Source organism: Ranitomeya variabilis, chromosome 3 (assembly GCF_051348905.1).
Source record: "Ranitomeya variabilis isolate aRanVar5 chromosome 3, aRanVar5.hap1, whole genome shotgun sequence".
Taxonomy (NCBI): domain Eukaryota; kingdom Metazoa; phylum Chordata; class Amphibia; order Anura; family Dendrobatidae; genus Ranitomeya; species Ranitomeya variabilis.
This window is the reverse complement of record NC_135234.1, coordinates 523,311,714-523,329,915: the sequence shown is the minus strand read 5'-3', so window position 1 is coordinate 523,329,915 and position 18,202 is coordinate 523,311,714. Positions and strand designations below refer to the sequence as shown.

Genomic DNA, 18,202 nt, shown 5'->3' with positions numbered 1-18,202 from the left:
GTTTTGTGAAACCCGACTGTCTTAAAAGTCGAGTCGAGTGAAATCGGCCGACCACCGTGAAAAGTCGGGTTTCGGCCGAAACACGAAACCCAATGAAGAAATTTTTTTTCTCTCTCTCTCTCTCTCTCTCTCTCTCTCTCTCTCTCCCCCCTCCGTCCCAGCACAGAAAATTTCGTATTGCACATTCCAAATCCCTACTGCGCACAAGCGATAACATGACGATAGGCGTTCACTCCCCTAAGACCTATGTCAACACTCTGCCCACGCTCATTCATTGGCTGAAAAAATGGCGCTAAACGCGTCATGCGAAACGCGACTTTAGCGCCAAGATCGCGTACCGCATGGCCGACCCCGCACAGGGATCGGGTCGGGTTTCATGAGACGCCGACTTTGCCAAAAGTCGGCGACTTATGAAAATGAACGACCCGTTTCGCTCAACCCTAGTTACAAGTACTTCTCACTAAATTAGAATATCATCAAAAAGTTATTTTATTTCACTTCTTCAATACAAAAAGTTAAACGCATATATTAGATAGTCAGTACAAACAGTGATTAATTTCAAGTGTTTATTTCTGTTAATGTTGATGATTATGGCTTACAGCCAATGAAAACCAAAAAGTCATTATCTCGGTAAATTAGAATAATTAACAAAAAACATCTGCAAAGGCTTCTTAAGCATTTAAAAAGGTTACTTAATCTGTTTCAGCAAGGCTCCACAATCATGGGGAAGACTGCAGACTTGACAGATGTCCAGATGGCAGTCATTGACACAGTTCTTAAAGAGGGTAAGCCACAAAAGGTCATTGCTAAAGAAGCTGGCTGTTCATGAGTGCTGTATCCAAGCATATTAATGGAAAGTTGAGTTGAAGGAAAAAGTGTGGTAGAAAAAGGTGCACAAGCAACTGGGATAACTGCAGCCTTGAAAGGATTGTTAAGAAAAGACCATTCAAAAATTTGGGGGAGTTATTGCTTCAAGAGCCACCACACACAGACGTATCCAGGACATGGGCTACATGTGTCGCATTCCTTGTGTCAAGCTACTCATGACCAATAGACAACGCCAGAAGCGTCTTACCTGGGCCAAGGAGAAAAAGAACTGGACTGCTGTTCAGTGGTCCAAAGTGTTATTTTCAGTTGAAAGTAAATTTTGCACGTCATTTGGACGTCAAGGTGTCAGAGTCTGGAGAAAGAGTGGAAAGACACACAATCCAAGCTGCTTGAGGTCTAGTGTGAAGCTTCCACAATCAGTGATGTCATCTGCTGGTGTTGCTACTCCTTAGAACCAAGAAAAAAAGGCCCATGACGTGTATATAAAATAATTGGTAAAGTTTATTTCAAATACATATCCATAAAATCATGTAAACAGTATATAATGGATGCCTCAAAAAAACGACTAACAACCAACAGCAGAATAACACACTAATTCACATATAGTTATATACCATGATAAGTATCATAATCATATGGTAACCATCAAAACCATTGCTCAATCTAATATAAATAAAGGTGCTATTTATGATGCACCCTAATAACAATCCATCCATAGTACTTAACAGCAATACATGTAGTATGCTAAAATGTCTAAGTGCATAGCGCTACTCTATTTTGAAAATATAAAGTGCATAGAGTCACATACTAATACCTATGTGAAGTGTCAATACAGCTGCGTCTCACCCCGACGCGTGTTTTGCCTATTCTTCCGGGGGCGTGTATTAGTGAGGAGGCAAGGAGACCTTTTAAATGCCCATTGTCTTATCAGAATCAGAGGGCCACTCACCCAACTCTTTTGTTATAAAAAATGATCAGTTAACCCTATGGATGTATTTCATGAGGAGTTAGTTAGAATATTGGAAGACGCCTTAGGGGCATTATTCCCCAAAAACTGGTGGATATAGTGAAGGAGATGCATCCTCGTTTACCAACACTGTACCTGATGCCTAAAATCCACAAGAATGCGTTGGACCCACCAGGGAGGCCCATTGTATCAGATAAACGGGGGGTCTCTGCGACAGTCACAGTCATTGATCATTATTTGAAGCCTTTGGTAGATGATCTACCATCTTATATCAAGGATACAAATGCGGCACTACGCAGATTAGATAATATCTATTTAAGTGACAATGCTGTGATGGTGACGGCCGATGTAGAGGCCTTATATACATCTATACGCCATAAAGATGGATTGAAGGCAGTTTCCTGGTACCTGAATGCAAGTAATGTGGATGGGGATATGAGTACACTGTTGATGAATTTTTTGGAATATGCTCTTACTCACAACATTTTTATTTTTAAGAATGTTGTTTACTACCAATGCCAAGGCACTGCTATGGGGGCTGCTGTGCCCCATCATATGCCAGCTTATTTCTTGGTGTATGGGAACAGAGTATCTTTGCATGTGATCCTGTACCTCAGTCCAGCCTGTTTACAGGCTGGATTAGGTACATAGATGACATTTGGTTCATCTGGGAGGGATTAAGTAGTGATTTGGTCACCTTTATGGACACATTGAACTCAAATGAATTAAATATTAAGATCAAAGCCTTTTCTAATTGGGATAATTCCAAAGTGTATACCATAAGAAAATACATCTCGTGTACTTCCCGTGGTGTAATCTATCATGCCACGTGCCCATGTAATGAGATATACATCGGTTTAAAAACAAGAGAATTACAAATCCGGACACGTGAGCATTTTAGAGATCTCAAGAGGCAATTGCAGTGGAGAATGAATGGACCCTCAAAACTCTCCCCAAACACTTCAGGAAATACCATCAAGGTAATTCGCATGGCCTTAAAATCAAAGGTATTGATTTGTTATCTTTGGGGGATAGAGGGGGAACATTGGCAAAATCTTGGCACAAAGTAGGTGCATATATCTTCTAGGCACATTACCACCGCCTGGGTTAAATGAGAGTTTTGGTTTTGGAGCATTTTTGTGAACTTTACTGTCTGTATGGAAGTTTTTAAGGGGTGGGTGGGCCTTTTTCTTCTTTTTTCTTTTAATGTTTTTATGCTTATTGTATATTAATGGTCACTTTTGTCCCTTCAGAGATTTATGTCAGTATCAGATGGTCCAGTCTGTTGCCTGTAGGATTCTGGGTTTGTGCATTGTGTCTGTGAACGTTATGGAGGGCTAACATTGCTGCTGAAGATTACATCTAAAGATATAACTCCTGGAGAATGATCTTGTGAGGACAAGTCTAAAGACATTCTTTTTGACATTTTTGGGATATATGAGTAATTTTATTGAAATCATTTGGAGTCCTATCAACCTCTTAGAATCTTTTCAGAATTTATATACTATGGACCTTACAATAATGTATTTGGAAAACAATAAAATTGGTCCATTTATTATTATTTATGATATATGATTGATAATTACCAATTTTGGGGATTTAAGTTTGTCTATCATGTTTAAGTAGTTTGCTATAGGTTGTTTAATGTTGATTTTCATGTGCTAATTTAATATAGGTGTTCACATCACTATATATATATATATATATATATATATAGATTAGGGAACATTCATGTCACTTTTAGAACACTACATATGGATGGATTTTATGGGTTTAGGTGACCTTACAAGGTCACAGTTAATTATATGTCGGGCACATATGGGCATCATGGCACTGTTTATATTTATCAATTGTCACATATATTGTACAGGCTCAAGTGAGCAATAGTTTTGTGTTTATACATTATCAGTATGCAGCATATATGCAGTGCTGTGTTATTGTCATTAGATCTATGTCACCATCAAAATTCACAACATTCACTCTTAGGTTTGGCTTATTAGTATTTTAGTTATATACACATTAGCAAATGTATCGCCTTTATTAACTTTGTTATGTGCGCCATACACAACATCCAACAATTAGGTATATTTTTCCATGCTGTGACGGTGCGCTCTGGACATCCTGCCTTTGGCAACACATGGTGGCGCTCGACATGTGCGTTCCACTGGCCAGAAGTGGGATGTTCCTTCAGAAGTGATGCGAACACCGGATGCGCCGTCATGTCGCAGCATACATGCAGACCCCACGGGCCCAGATGCAATAATGTTGGGTGATTGGCCCTCTGATTCTGATAGGAAAATGGGTATTTAAAAGGTCTCCTTGCCTCCTCACTAATACACGCCCCCGGAAGAAGAATAGGCGAAATGTGCGTCGGGGTGAGACGCAGCTGTATTGACACTTCACACAGGTATTAGTATGCGACTCTATGCACTTTATATTTTCAAAATAGAGTAGCGCTATGTACTTAGACACTTTAGCATACTACATGTATTGATGGTAATTACCATGGATGGATTGTTTTAAGATTTATCATAAATAGCACCTGTATTTATATTAGATTGAGCAATGGTTTTGACGGTTACCATGATTGACACTTATCATGGTATATACCTGTATGTGAATCAGTGTGTTATTCTGTTGTTGGTTGTTAGTCATTTTGTTATGGCATCCATTATATACTGTTTACATGATTTTATGGATATGTATTTAAAATAAACTTTACCAATTGTTTTATATACACCTCATGGACCTTTTCTTCTTTGTTCTAAGGAATATCTATTATGTACGGAGTGTGACCTATGGTGTTTAGGTTGTGTTTGGATTAATATGTATACGTATCTGCTGGTGTTGGTCCACTGTGTTTTATCAAGACCAAAGTCAGTTCAGCTGTCTACTAGGAAATTTTAGAGCACTTAGGCTGGTTTCACATTTGCGTTTTTTGCCGCTGCGTTTTAGCGCAAAAAAACGCATACGTTTTTTTTCCTATATTTAACATTAAAAATGCATGCGTTTTTTTTTGTATGCGTTTTGCCGCATTTGACGACGCATGCATTGTTTCTATGCTTGCGTTTGGTTGCAGAAATGCAACATGTAGTAATTTCTAGAGGCGTTTTTTTGCCGCAAAAAAACGTATTGCTGTCTATGTAAACGCATGCGTTTTTAAGCACATGCGTTTGGTTGCGTTTTAAACGCATGCGTTTCAATAGAAAAAAACAAGAATACACACTGATAAGCCACCCCCCACCATCAAGGTGATAAAGGGATCCTAACCACACACACAATAGCACCAAAATATTAACATGTGCAGGCAGTGGACACTATGCGTAAAATAAATGCCTGCCAGAACAACTCTGGCAAAACAAACTGGTAGATAACCAACTATGGACACAAAGATATACCATCCCTGCGCTTGTACATCCCTGCGCTAGCAGTGGTGTGCATTTCTCTTGAGTGGTTCTCTTTTTTCTCTTTTTTCTTTATCATGTGTTTTGACCACTTGTTTGCACCCCTGTAATATTTATTCGTTTATGGGTAGTGCGCCAGTTTTTCTAACAAATATTAGCTGCGTTCTGAAAAGACACACCACATGTCCATTTACGTGGGTCTGCCACCTGTGTGTTTTAAGGTATAGTGGAGACGGGATTTCAGGAAATCCCCTCCACTATGCTGTAACATCTGGACGCTGCGTGTTTGACGCTGCGGCTCTACGCAGCGTCAAACACGCAGCGTTTCCTGACCGTGGAAACACACCCTTAGACCCTACACACACAAACATTTCACATATTTTAAGAGTGGAATTTACATATTGATTCCCCTACACACATACGGTAGCATCTGAAATCACTGTGAAACATTCTGATACAGGAACGATAAATATCTTTGTACCGTGTTAGCCAGTAGATAGAAAAATATTTAGGATTGAGAGTCCTTAGTGGTTGATACCTTTTAATGGCTAACTGAAAGGCTACTTTCACATTAGCGTCGTGCACTGCACGTCGCAATGCGACGTTGCGGCGCACCGACGCATACTGTGGAAGCGCCGCACAACGGGGCAGCGGATGCTGTTTTTCAACGCATCTACTGCCCCATTGTGAGGTGCGGGGAGGTGGGGGCGGAGTTCCGGTTGGAAATGCTGGACACGACGCACCAAAAAACGTTACATGCAACGTTTTTTGGTGGTGACAGTCCGACGCAACCGTCGCACGACGGTTGCGATGTGTGGCAATGCGTCGCACTGCGTCACTAATGCAAGTCAATGGAGAAAAAACGCATCCTGCAAGCACTTTTGCAGGATGCGTTTTTTTCTACAAAACGACGCATAGCGACGTGCAGTGCACAACGCTAGTGTGAAAGTAGCCAAACGATGGTGACAAATTGCTTTGAAGACTACTCAGTTCTCTTCATCAGGCATAGACTAATACAAAATCTGAAGAAACACATATTTATACACAACACAGCACAAACGTTTTTTTGGTCGCCGCGACATTGCATTAAAATGCAATAACGGGCGATCAAAAGAACGTATCTGCACCAAAATGGCATCATTAAAAATGTCAGCTCGGCGCGCAAAAAATAAGCCCTCATGCTGCTACCCCAGACCCCCCAAAAAGGAGACGCTATCGGTCTCAGAAAACTGCTCAATTTTTTTTTTTTTTTAGCAAAGTTTGGAATTAGTTTTTACCACTTAGATAAAAAAGAACCTAGACATGTTTGGTGTTTATGAACTCATAATGATCTGGAGAATCATAGTGGCAGGTCAGGTTTAGCATTTCATGAACGTAGCAAAAAAGCCAAACCTAAAACAAGTGTGGGATTGCACTTTTTTCCAATTTCATTGCACTTGGAATTTTTTCCTGTTTTCTGTTACATGACATGGTAAAACCAATGGTATCATTCAAAAGCAAAACTTATCCCGTAAAAAATAATCCATCACATGGCCATATTGAAGGAAAAATAAAAAAGTTATGGCTCTGGAAAGAAGGGGAGCGAAAAACGAAAACGAAAAAAACTTCAGGGGTTAAGGGGTTAATTGATGTAAAAAGACATAAATCCATGCAATACAATAATTCCTGCACTGAGTGGGTCAAAGGTTGTCATGAGTTTATACTCAAAACCCTTCTGTCTCTCTGAGATTTGAAGTTACCTTTTAAGGCCGGCGTCACACTCAGTGTATGAAAATACGGTCTGTATTTTACGGCCGTAATACGCAGAAATGTTCCCAAAATAGTGATCCGTATGTCATCCGTAGGCAGGGTGTGGCAGCGTATTTTGCGCATGGCATCCTCCGTATGTAATCCGTATTTTCTGCACCTCTCATACGTCCGTAAAACTCGCTAGTGTAACGCCGGCCTAATACAAGTAATTTCATGTCCATGGTACAGGGATCAGGGAGTTTAAAAAAACATTCTATGTTTTCTTTTTACCAGGAGGTGGCAGCATAATACAAGCAAGGTTGTACTTGATATACCATGCTGGTATCATGGTTTGTCATCATTGTTTCCTGCAAATCTGTTCGAGTCCATCACAAAATTTATACTAATAAATTACAGCTACAAATATGATTTCACTAAATGTTGTAACATCATTGTTTTATATGGTGTCCAGCATATAATGTGGAATAGCTTACACTGTTCTACATATTTTCAAAAGTTGTCCGGTTTAGTTAAGAAATCAGCCATTTCCTAATGATTTTGACCTCCTGAATTCAAATCTGACAGTGAAAATTTTGAGTTGACTCCTGTATTTGTGATACCAAAGAGTTTTCCTTTTACTGCTACAGATAATGAATGCATAAGGGTATGTTTCCACGGTCAGTACTGGCAGCGCTTTGGACGCAGCACATGTCCGCTCCATCCAAAGTACTGCCGGCTTTTGTACGCACGGTGATTCCGCACGTGTTCATTGAACCATGCGGAATCACCGCATCCTATACATTGGACTGTGATATTTATCTTGCAGAGACTGAACATCTCCGCAAGATAAATTGACATGCTGCATGCGTATACGCAAGGAAGCCGGAGGCGTCCCTGCACGCATAGTGGAGATGGGATTTCATAAAATCTCATCCACAATGCTGTAACTTCTGGCAACTGCGGATTGGACGCTGCGGCTGTACACAGTGTCCAATCCGCAGCGTTTACTGAAGTGGAAACATACCCTAAAAGTTTCAGTACTTTGAGACATTATTATTTTTGCATATTTACAGATGCAGAATATTTTATTATACCAATTTTCTAAAATTTATTTAGAGGAAACTTAGCAACAATTAACCCCTTTCTGCCATCGGACGTACTATCCCGTCCATGTGACCTGGGACTTAATTCCCATGGATGGGAAAGTAGGTCATACGCGATCAGCCGAGCTCACGGGTGGAGAGCGGCCGATCGCGGCCGGGTATTAGCTGATTATCACAGCTGACACCTGGCACTATGTGCCAGGAGCAGTCACGGACCGCTCCCGGCATGTTAACCCCTGGAACACTGCAATCAATCAAGATTGCAGCGTTCTGGTGGCATAGGGAGGCATCGCGCAGGGAGGAGGCTCCCTGCGTGCTTCCCTGAGACCCTCAGGACAACACGATGTGATTGCGTTGTTCTGAGGGTCTCCTCCGTTCTTCTCCCTGCTCCCCGGATCCAAGATGGCCACGGGGTCTTTCTGGGTCCTGCAGGGAGGTGGCTTGTCAGTGCCTGCTGAGAGCAGGCGCCAGCAAGCCTCCTGCACTGCCTGTCAGATCGCTAATCTGACACAGTGCTCTGCAAAGTGTCATATCAGCGATCTGACACTATATAGTGGGACAATGTAAAAAAGTTTTTAAAAAAAGTTAACATGTGTAAAAATATTTTTTAAATAATTCCTAAGCAAAGAAAAAAAATATTGTTCCAATAAATACATTTCTTTGCGTAAAAAATCCCCAAAAAACAATAAAAGTACACATATTTAGTATCGCCGCATCCATAACGACCCGACCTATAAACTGTCCCACTAGTTAACCCTTTCAGTGAACACCGTAAAAAAAAGAAAACGAGGCAAAAAACAATGCTTTATCATCATACCACCGAACAAAAAGTGGAATAACACGCGATCAAAAAGACGGATATAAATAACCATGGTACCGCTGAAAACGTCATCTTGTCTCGCAAAAAACGAGCCACCATACAGCGTCATCAGCAAAAAAATAAAAAAGTTATAGCTCTCAGAATAAAGCGATGCAAAAATAATTATTTTTTATATAAAATAGTTTTTATTGCATAAAAGCGCCAAAACATAAAAAAATGAGGTATCGCTGTAATCGTACTGACCCGGGTAATAAAACTGCTTTATCAATTTTACCACACGTGTAAAGGTATAAATGCTCCACCCAAAAGAATTTCATGAATTGCTGTTTTTTGTTAATTCTGCCTCCCAAAAATTGTAATAAAAAGCGATAAAAAAAGTCATGTGCCCGAAAATGGTATCAATAAAAACGTCAACTCATCCCGCAAAAGACCTCACATGACTCTGTGGGCCAAAATATGGAAAAATGTAGTGATGCAAAAACTATTTTTTGCAATAAAAAGTGTGTTTTAATGTGTGACAGCTGCCAAACAAAAACCCACTATAAAAACCCACTATAAATAGTAAATCAAACCGCCCTTCATCACCCCCTTAGTTAGGGAAAAATAATAAAATAAAAAAAGTATTTATTTCGGTTTTCCCATTAGGGTTAGGGTTAAAATTAGGGTTGGGGCTAAAGTTAGGGTTAGGGTTGGGGCTAAAGCTAGGTTTAGGGTTGGGGCTAAAGCTAGGTTTAGGGTTGGGGCTAAAGTTAGGCTTAGGGATGGGGCTAAAGTTAGGGCTAGGTATGGGGCTAAAGTTAGGGTTAAGGTTGGGGCTAGAGTTGGGGCTAGCATTTCGGATTACGCTTACTGTTGGGATTAGGTTTGGGATTAGGGTTAGGGGTGTGTCAGGGTTAGGGGTGTGGTTAGGGTTATGGTTCGGGTTGGGATTAGGGTTAGGGGTGTGTTGGGGATAGGGGTGTGGTTAGGGTTGGAATTAGGGTTAGGCCAGGGTCAGACTTGCGAGAAACACGGCCGAGTCTCGCATGTTAATAGCCAGCACTGACACGACACTCAGGAATGGAGCGTGCGGCTCCATGTATTACTATGTGGCTGCACGCTCCGATCCGAGTGCGGGCAGCAGTGCCGACTATTAACATGCCAGACTCGGCCGTGTTTCTCGCAAGTCTGACCTGGCCTTAGAGGCGTATTTAGGTTAGGGGTGTGGTTATGGTTAGGGATGGGATTAGGGTTCGGGGTGTGTTCGGGTTAAGGTTGGAGTTAGAATTGGGGGATTTCCACTGTTTAGGCACATTAGGGGCTCTCCAAACAAGACATAGTGTCCAATCTCAATTCCAGCCAATTCTGCGTTGAAAAAGTAAAACAGTGCTCCTTCCCTTCCAAGCTCTGCTGTGCGCCCAAGCAGTGGTTTACCCCCACATATTGGGTATCAGCGTACTCAGGACAAATTGCACAGCAACTTTTGGGGTCCAATTTCTCCTGTTATCCTAGAGAAAATAAAAATTGGGGTCGAAAAGATCATTTCTGTGAAAAATATGATTTTTTTTATTTTTATGGCTCTACATTATAAACTTCTGTGAAGCACTTGGGGGTTCAAAATGCTCACCACACATGTAGATAAGTTCCTTAGGGAGTCAACTTTCCAAAATGGTGTCACTTGTGGGGGGTTTCCACTGTTTAGGCACATCAGGGACTATCCAAATGCGACATGGCGTCCGATCTCAATTCCAGTCAATTTTGCATTGAAAAGTCAAACGGCGCACCTTCCTTTCCGAGCTCTGCAAAGCGCCCAAACAGTGGTTTACCCCCACATATGGGGTATCAGCGTACTCAGGACAAATTGGACAACATCGTTTTGGGTCCAATTTCTCCTGTTACCCTTTGGAAAATACAAAACTGGAGGCTAAAAAATCATTTTTGTGGAAAAAAGGATTTTGTATTTTTACGGCTCTACGTTATAAACTGTAGCGAAACACTTGGGGGTTCAAAGTTCTCACAACACATCTAGATAAGTTCCTTGGGGGGGGTCTATTTTCCAATATGGGGTCACTTATGGGGAGTTTCCACTGTTTAGGCATACCAGGGGCTCTCCAAACGCTACGTTGCGTCTTATCTCAATTCCTGTCAATTTTGCATTGAAAAGTCAAACAGCGCTCCTTCCATTCTGAGCTCTGCCATGCGCCCAAACAGTGGTTTACCCCCAGATATGGGGTATCAGCGTACTCAGGACAAATTGCACAACAACCTTTGGGGTCCAATTTCTCCTGTTACCCTTGCAAAGTGCTCACTACACATAAGTTCCTTAGGGAGTCTACTTTCCAAAATGGTGTCACTTGTGGGGGGTTTCCACTGTTTATGCACATCAGGGGCTCTCCAAACGCAACATGGCGTCCCATCTCAATTCCAGCCAATTTTGCATTGAAAAGTCAAACCGCACTCCTTCCATTCTGAGCTCTGCCATGCGCCCAAACAGTGGTTTCCCCCACATATGGGGTATTTGCATACTCAGGACAAATTGTACAACAACCTTTGGTGTCCAATTTCTATTATTATATATAAAATAAATTTTTTGTGAAAAAAAGTTAAATGTTCATTTTTTTAAACATTCCAAAAATTCCTGTGAAGCACCTGAAGGGTTAATAAACTTATTGAATGTGGTTTTGAGCACCTTGAGGGGAGCAGTTTTTAGAATGGTGTCACGTTTGGGTATTTTCTATCATATAGACCCCTCAAAGTGACTTTAAATGTGATGTCGTCCCTAAAAAAAAATGGTGTTGCAAAAATGAGAAATCGCTTGTCAACTTTTAACCCTTATAACTTCCTAATAAAAAAAATTTTTGATTCCAAAATTGTGAAGTAGACATGTGGAAAATGTTACTTATTAAGTATTTTGCGTGACATATCTCTGTGATTTAAGGGCATGAAAATTCAAAGTTGGAAAATTGCGAAGTTTTCAAACGTTTCGTCAAAATGTTCGCCAAATAGTTTTTTTCACAAATAAACGCAAGTAATATCTAGGAAATTTAACCAATGACATGAAATACAATATGTCATGAGAAAACCAGAATCACCAGGATCCATGCAAGCGTTCCAGAGTTATAACCTCATAAAGGGACAGTGGTCAGAATTGTAAAAATTGGCCCGGTCATTAACATGCAAACCACCCTTGGGGGTTAAGGGGTTAATATAAAAATTACCAAAACCGCTTTAAAACCCAGATTATTGTGTATTTTAGTTTTTTTAGTCCCCATAGGGCACAGAGATACATAAACAGTAAAAAAAAGTTGTGTGCCAGGAACAAAGTAATGCTAATATATCAATAAAAAGTCTAATTTTATTTAAACAGATACTTAAAAAATAAATACATACAAACACAGATTTACAGACATAAATTTAACGAGTGAGCTAATCTGGCAAATTGCCCACATATATACATATGTGTATAATATATAATTAGCAATACAATGATTACAAACACAACTAATAGTTTGTCAAAATATTTACACATATGCAAAATAATTTAGGTGGTATGAAGATTTTTCAGTTCATTATATAACACACAGAAATGGTATGGTTAACCCCCTTCAACCCCCAAGCCCCAATTTTTTCATTTTTACAAGGATAGCAGGAGAAAAGGGACCCCAAAATTTGTTGTGCAGTTTCTACTGAGTACATTGATACCCCATATGTAGAGGAAAATTACTGTTTGAGTACACAGCTCGGAAAGGAAGGAGTAACATTTTGGAATGCAGACTATGATGAAATATTCTGCGAACCACCACTATTATATGAGCACATCATTAAAGCAACCATTAGTACATGCAGGGCCTGACTGGCCATCTGGCAATTCTGGCAAGTGCCAGAAGGGCCTGTCTGGTTGTGGGCTGCCTTGTCTGCAACGTTGTTAATAGAATCGGTGTTCTCAAGACACCCATACTGATGAGAGATGTGACTGAGCACAAAGTCGCTGACTCAGTCACATACCCCACCAGGCCACCGGTATCATTAAAAATATTGGTCTTGTAGTAAATCTTGCTTTCCTATATCCAGAGTAATATTAGTAATATATCCCATCTAGTGCTTGGGGACAGGGACAGCATGAGCCTGTGTGATTTCAAAGGCCAGAGCTGAATTTCAGCTCCAGTCCGTACCTGAGTACATGAATACATCAACAGATCCACCACCTCATCAGAACCACCATTAGTAAATTAATACAGCACCAGAACCTCCATCAGTACATGAATGCTTCACAAGAACCACCAAAGGTACACAAATCCATGGCGAGAACCAAGAGAACTTGAATACAATAACCAAGCTTAGTAAAACAATTGTAATATCAAGTCAACCCCATAATCAATTGTGTTGCATGAACCTACAACTCCCAGTATGTCCTTAACAATGGTAAGGAGATACTGGGATTTGTTATTAACAGCCATCATCAGACTGTGGACCCTACAGGAACCACAGTACTGATGAGACTTAGTATCACAAATAAACATTTACATCCAGGTACCTTATAGATTACATCTTCTCTGGCGTTGTCTCATTCTTTTCATCTCCATATTGTCTAGAAGCCATGATGACTTTTCATATCCACAGCGGTTCTTCGCCGGTCTTTTGCAGCACATTCCAACACAATGCCCTTTAAAATAACAGTGTCATTAAAATGCCATCTGCATAAAAATATATTTTCATATTATAACCTAAATAAGTCTCCTATGGTATTTGGCCTCCACAGTGTCTACCATTAACACCTATAACTGCCACACCATCTGCCCTTATGAACCACTGCCTATACTTTGGCTGTCCCCTCTCTAATTATCCATTACACTTTCTACATCTTCATACTATTCCCCCCACCATGCTAACCCCTCTCCATTTTGTGCCTCCATTTCAAGCTGCCCCCTCTCCATATCCATTCTGTGCCCCCTCTTCACACTATACCTTCATATTGCCCACCACGTTTGTCTCTTCAAACTGTAACCACTCCTCAAACTGTCCCACTACACAGTATGATGGTCACCACAGCCGCCCATATGTTATGATTTCCACAACAATCCCCCAATATATAGCATGGTCACCACCAGAGCCCCCATATATACACTATGTTCCAAATTATTATGCAAATTACATTTTTATCATATTTTCCTAAATGGTCAGTGCAAATGACAGTCAGCCTAATAAAAGTAATCACCCGTTAGAGTATACATCGAATTTTATTGAAGAAACCTCACAATGATAACAGTATAATCTCCAAAATGAATAAAAACTCAAAATGCACTGTTCCAAATTATTATGCACAGTAGAATTTCTAAACATTTGATATGTTTTAAAGAACTGAAAATGCTCATTTGTGGAATTTGCAGCATTAGGAGGTCACATTCACTGAACAAAAAAGCTATTTAACGCCAAAACATCCCAACAGGCCAAGTTACATGTTAACATAGGACCCTTCTTTGATGTCACCTTCACAATTCTTGCATCCATTGAACTTGTGAGTTTTTGGAGAGTTTCTGCTTGTATTTATTTGCATGAAGTTGGAATAGCCTCCCAGAGCTGCTGTTTAGATGTGAACTGCCTCCCACCCTCATAGATCTTTTGCTTGATGATACTCCAAAGGTTCTCTATAGGGTTGAGTTCAGGGGAAGATGGTGGCCACACCATGAGTTTTTCTCCTTTTATGCCCATAGCAGCCAATGACTCAGAGGTATTCTTTGCAGCATGAGATGGGGCATTGTCAGCACGAAGATGATTTTGCTCCTGAAGGCACGTTTCTGCTTTTTAAGGTACCTTCACACTAAGCGACTTTACAACGATAACTATAGCGATCCGTGACGTTGCAGCGTCCTGGATAGCGATATCGTTGTGTTTGACACGCAGCAGCGATCAGGATCCCGCTGTGAGATCGCTGGTCGTTGCTGAAAGTCCAGAACTTTATTTCGTCGCTGGATCTCCCGCAGACATCGCTGAATCGGTGTGTGTGACACCAATCCAGCGATGTCTTCACTGATAACCAGGGTAAACATCGGGTTACTAAGCGCAGGGCCGCGCTTAGTAACCCGATGTTTACCCTGGTTACCAGTGTAAAAGTAAAAAAAAAACACTACATACTCACATTCCGGTGCCCGGTGTCCGCTTCCCTGCACTCCTCCTGCATCCTGTGTAAGTGCCGGCCGTAAAGCAAAGCGATGACGTCACCGCTCTGCTCTGTGGGAGATGCCGGAGATATTCAGCGCTGACACAGGATGCAGGAGGAGTGCAAAAGGTCAATATTAATGATATTGGAAAAGCCATAACACAATGGTAAGGCAAAACATAAATAGCCCTGGTAGTATGATGGCATGCTATCAACATTGTCATGAGTACAGCGAGAAATGTAACGTGTAAAGGGTGGATGGTATAGGGCTAATGACATTGTGATGACAGAGAAAATGCACAAGGGAAAATAAGTAAATGATATCGAAAGATAATCCCAAATATGCTGCAATGTGTGTCCCAAATGAGAGTGCTTGCAAGTTTAAGAGCTTGAATGCGATCCCCATGCACTGAAATTACCTGGTCTGTGGTCCCCAGTCCAAGTGCGGCGTACACCCCAACGTGCGTTTTGGAACCAAGTACTTAGTCAGGTGCCCCTTTATAATATTTTATCATCTTCTTTTTTACTTGTATTTTGTTTTCACACAAGTGCGGGTACTCTGTTGTTGCTCGTAGTGCCATTTATTGCTACCCATTACTTAATAAAGGTGTTTTATCCTCCATCTAATGGCCCACTTTTTTGACCACTTGTTCGGCGTTCTCTTTTTGGTTTCTAGCACCTTAAAACAGGTGTATTCCTACTGTGATAATCACATCGCACTGCACGGACTGGCCGTCACCTCTCCTGACCCAAGCATGACAGCATGATGGATTACTATGCCGCTGTGAAGCTCAGGTCAGGAGAGCCGACAGCCAGGTCGAGTTTTACAATGCGATTCTCGCACGAGAAATACGGCCGTATGTCTCTGCCCTAGTGTTTTATCTTTCTAACATTTTTTTTTAATTTCTAGGTCCTGTGAGGAGGACTTTATTGACAATGACTTCCTCATCACCCTAGTGCAGGAGCGAGTTCCGTTGTGGGACACCTGGGAGCAGCAGCACTCGGACGCTGTGGTGATTCGGCGGCTGTGGAATAAGGTGGCCCAAGCGCTGATGGATGACTGGGACAACGCCACATCACATATCAGAAAGGATTTTCGTAAGTATTACAGTGTGGTCTGATGCTGTAGTGAACCTGAAGGCCGGGATCACACAACCATGTGTGATGCGATAAACTCCTGCGAGTTTGTTGCATAACACATGGTTGTGGGATCCCTGCCTAAAGTGCTTTTTTTTCTCCTTATTCACAATGATCAAAGTCAAAACCCGTTGGCGTTCGATGAAGGATTGCTTCAACAAGGACCTGAGACAGGAGATCCAAGTTCTCAGTGGTGCTGCAGCAAGGATAGGGAAGTACAAGTACCACCGGCTCCTGGCTTTCCTGAGGCCTGTCCTTGCTCAGAGAATGTAAGTATTTTTGTGTTATATTCCACTGTGTTGTAATGCCTAATCTGAATTTTTCTATTCCACAGGAGTTGGCGCTTTTACAATTGTTATTATTTGGTAGTAATATTTTTCTTTTCTTTTCACAGAACCTGTAGCAGCACCCTGAAACCTGGATCTTCCTCTGGAGTGGTCCCTCATCGAACAGCCATGGACCAGTCCCAGCCATCCACTAGTGAAGCAGCAAGTGGGTCGGCGTCACAGGCTGGAGAACAGGCAGCTGGTCCTTCAGGTCCTCTGCCTCTGGTTTTGGGCTCTTCCTGTCAGTGGCAGAAGGCCTCGGACAGGTCACTCATGCCCGAGTTTATTCGCTTGCGCTCGGTCTTCCAGAATGGCTTAAAGGCGCTGGGACATAGACTGGAAAGTGGTCTGACCCATATTAACACACTGTTCCAGGATGTCAACCAACGCCTTAACCGTCTGGAAGCCGACCTCCAGAAACCAGCACACCATTTTTTTAACAAGATAGAGCAGGGCATGTCGGAACACCTTACGCCTGAACTCCAGCTCAACGTGATGCAGACCTGCAACGCTGCTTATGTTCAGGCTATGCAGCAGACTCGGTACTACCACCAGGCACAGGTGGTATTTCCACCTCTGCCACCAATTACACACTTAACCTCTCAGTAGACTCAGTAACTCAGTAGAGTTATGCTGCATACCACTGTATGGCCACCACTATGCCCAGTCCTGCCACACACCACTACACCGCCACCACCATGGCGGGCGCAGCTGCAATCCACTCCATCACCACCACCATGCCGAGTCCTGCTCCTGCACAGCTGACCACCACCAAAATCAGTAGGCTGCCGGAAGACCCTGCACGGCTGCCCACCGCCACCACCACTAGACCGCCAGAAGTACCTGCATAGCTGCCCACCACTACCACCAGTAGGCCGCAAGAAGTACCTGCACAACTGCCAACCGCCACCACCAGTAGGCCGCCAGAAGTACCTGCACGGCTGTCCACTGCCACCACCAGGCCGGGTAGAGGAGATACATGCCCTGCTGACCCCACCACTCCCACCCTCCCAAGGAGAAACAAAAAAAGGAGGATGTCACAGAAAAGTGGACATAAAATAAAAAGGACTAAAGGCAGAAGTGTCGTGCTACCTCCACCCTTGCATCCCAATTTGTCTGTGTTGTCCAATTTGTCTTTCCCTTCCAATGTGTCTCTCCCATCCTGTGATTCCACTTCTATTGTGTCTACTTCCATCCTTGACCTTCAAGACCCCACAAGTTTAGTTACCCCTTCCCCTGGAACCCCTTCATCGTCCACCTATAGCCAATCCTCCCAGCTCTACACCCACAGGTCCATAACATTTCCCCCTAACCTTGTAAAAGTTAATTTTTTTTTTGTAAATAAATTTGTGTTGTTTTCCCCAAATCAATGCTTGATCTTTGTCTCTATCGTCGCCGGCAATACACACCGTGCGCCGTCAACACACATGTCGCCGTAAACACACATTGTGTTTTTGCCACCTCATATCTCCCTGACACACAATCTACAGCTCCTCTTTTTTATTTGCTTTACACAGCAGCATTGCTTCTTGTATGTGTAATGTAGCTATGAGGTGGCAAAAACACAAGGAGGAATGAAAAACCTCAAAAATATATATTAATACAGCAAAAAAGGTCAGGGGTCAACAATGCTCACCTGCCCAGGTGTCAGCACTAGTGCACTCAGGATACAGTGTTTTCTGCATCTTGAGTGCAGTAGTTCTGACTCATGGGCAGGTGAGTAAAGATATGAGGTGGATTAGCTCCATCATCT

At 42.0% G+C, this 18,202-nt stretch overlaps 1 protein-coding gene across 1 annotated transcript; it reads left to right on the top strand.

Annotated features, from left to right (window-relative positions):
• Positions 1-704: 704 nt before the first annotated feature.
• LOC143818363 (uncharacterized) lies at positions 705-17,804 on the top strand. Its single transcript, XM_077299702.1, has 4 exons — positions 705-785; positions 15,897-16,084; positions 16,245-16,392; positions 16,518-17,804. The coding sequence occupies exons 2-4, from the start codon at positions 16,039-16,041 to the stop codon at positions 17,056-17,058; spliced, it is 735 nt and encodes a 244-aa protein (XP_077155817.1). The 5' UTR covers positions 705-785; positions 15,897-16,038; the 3' UTR covers positions 17,059-17,804.
• The last annotated feature ends 398 nt before the right edge of the window (positions 17,805-18,202 follow it).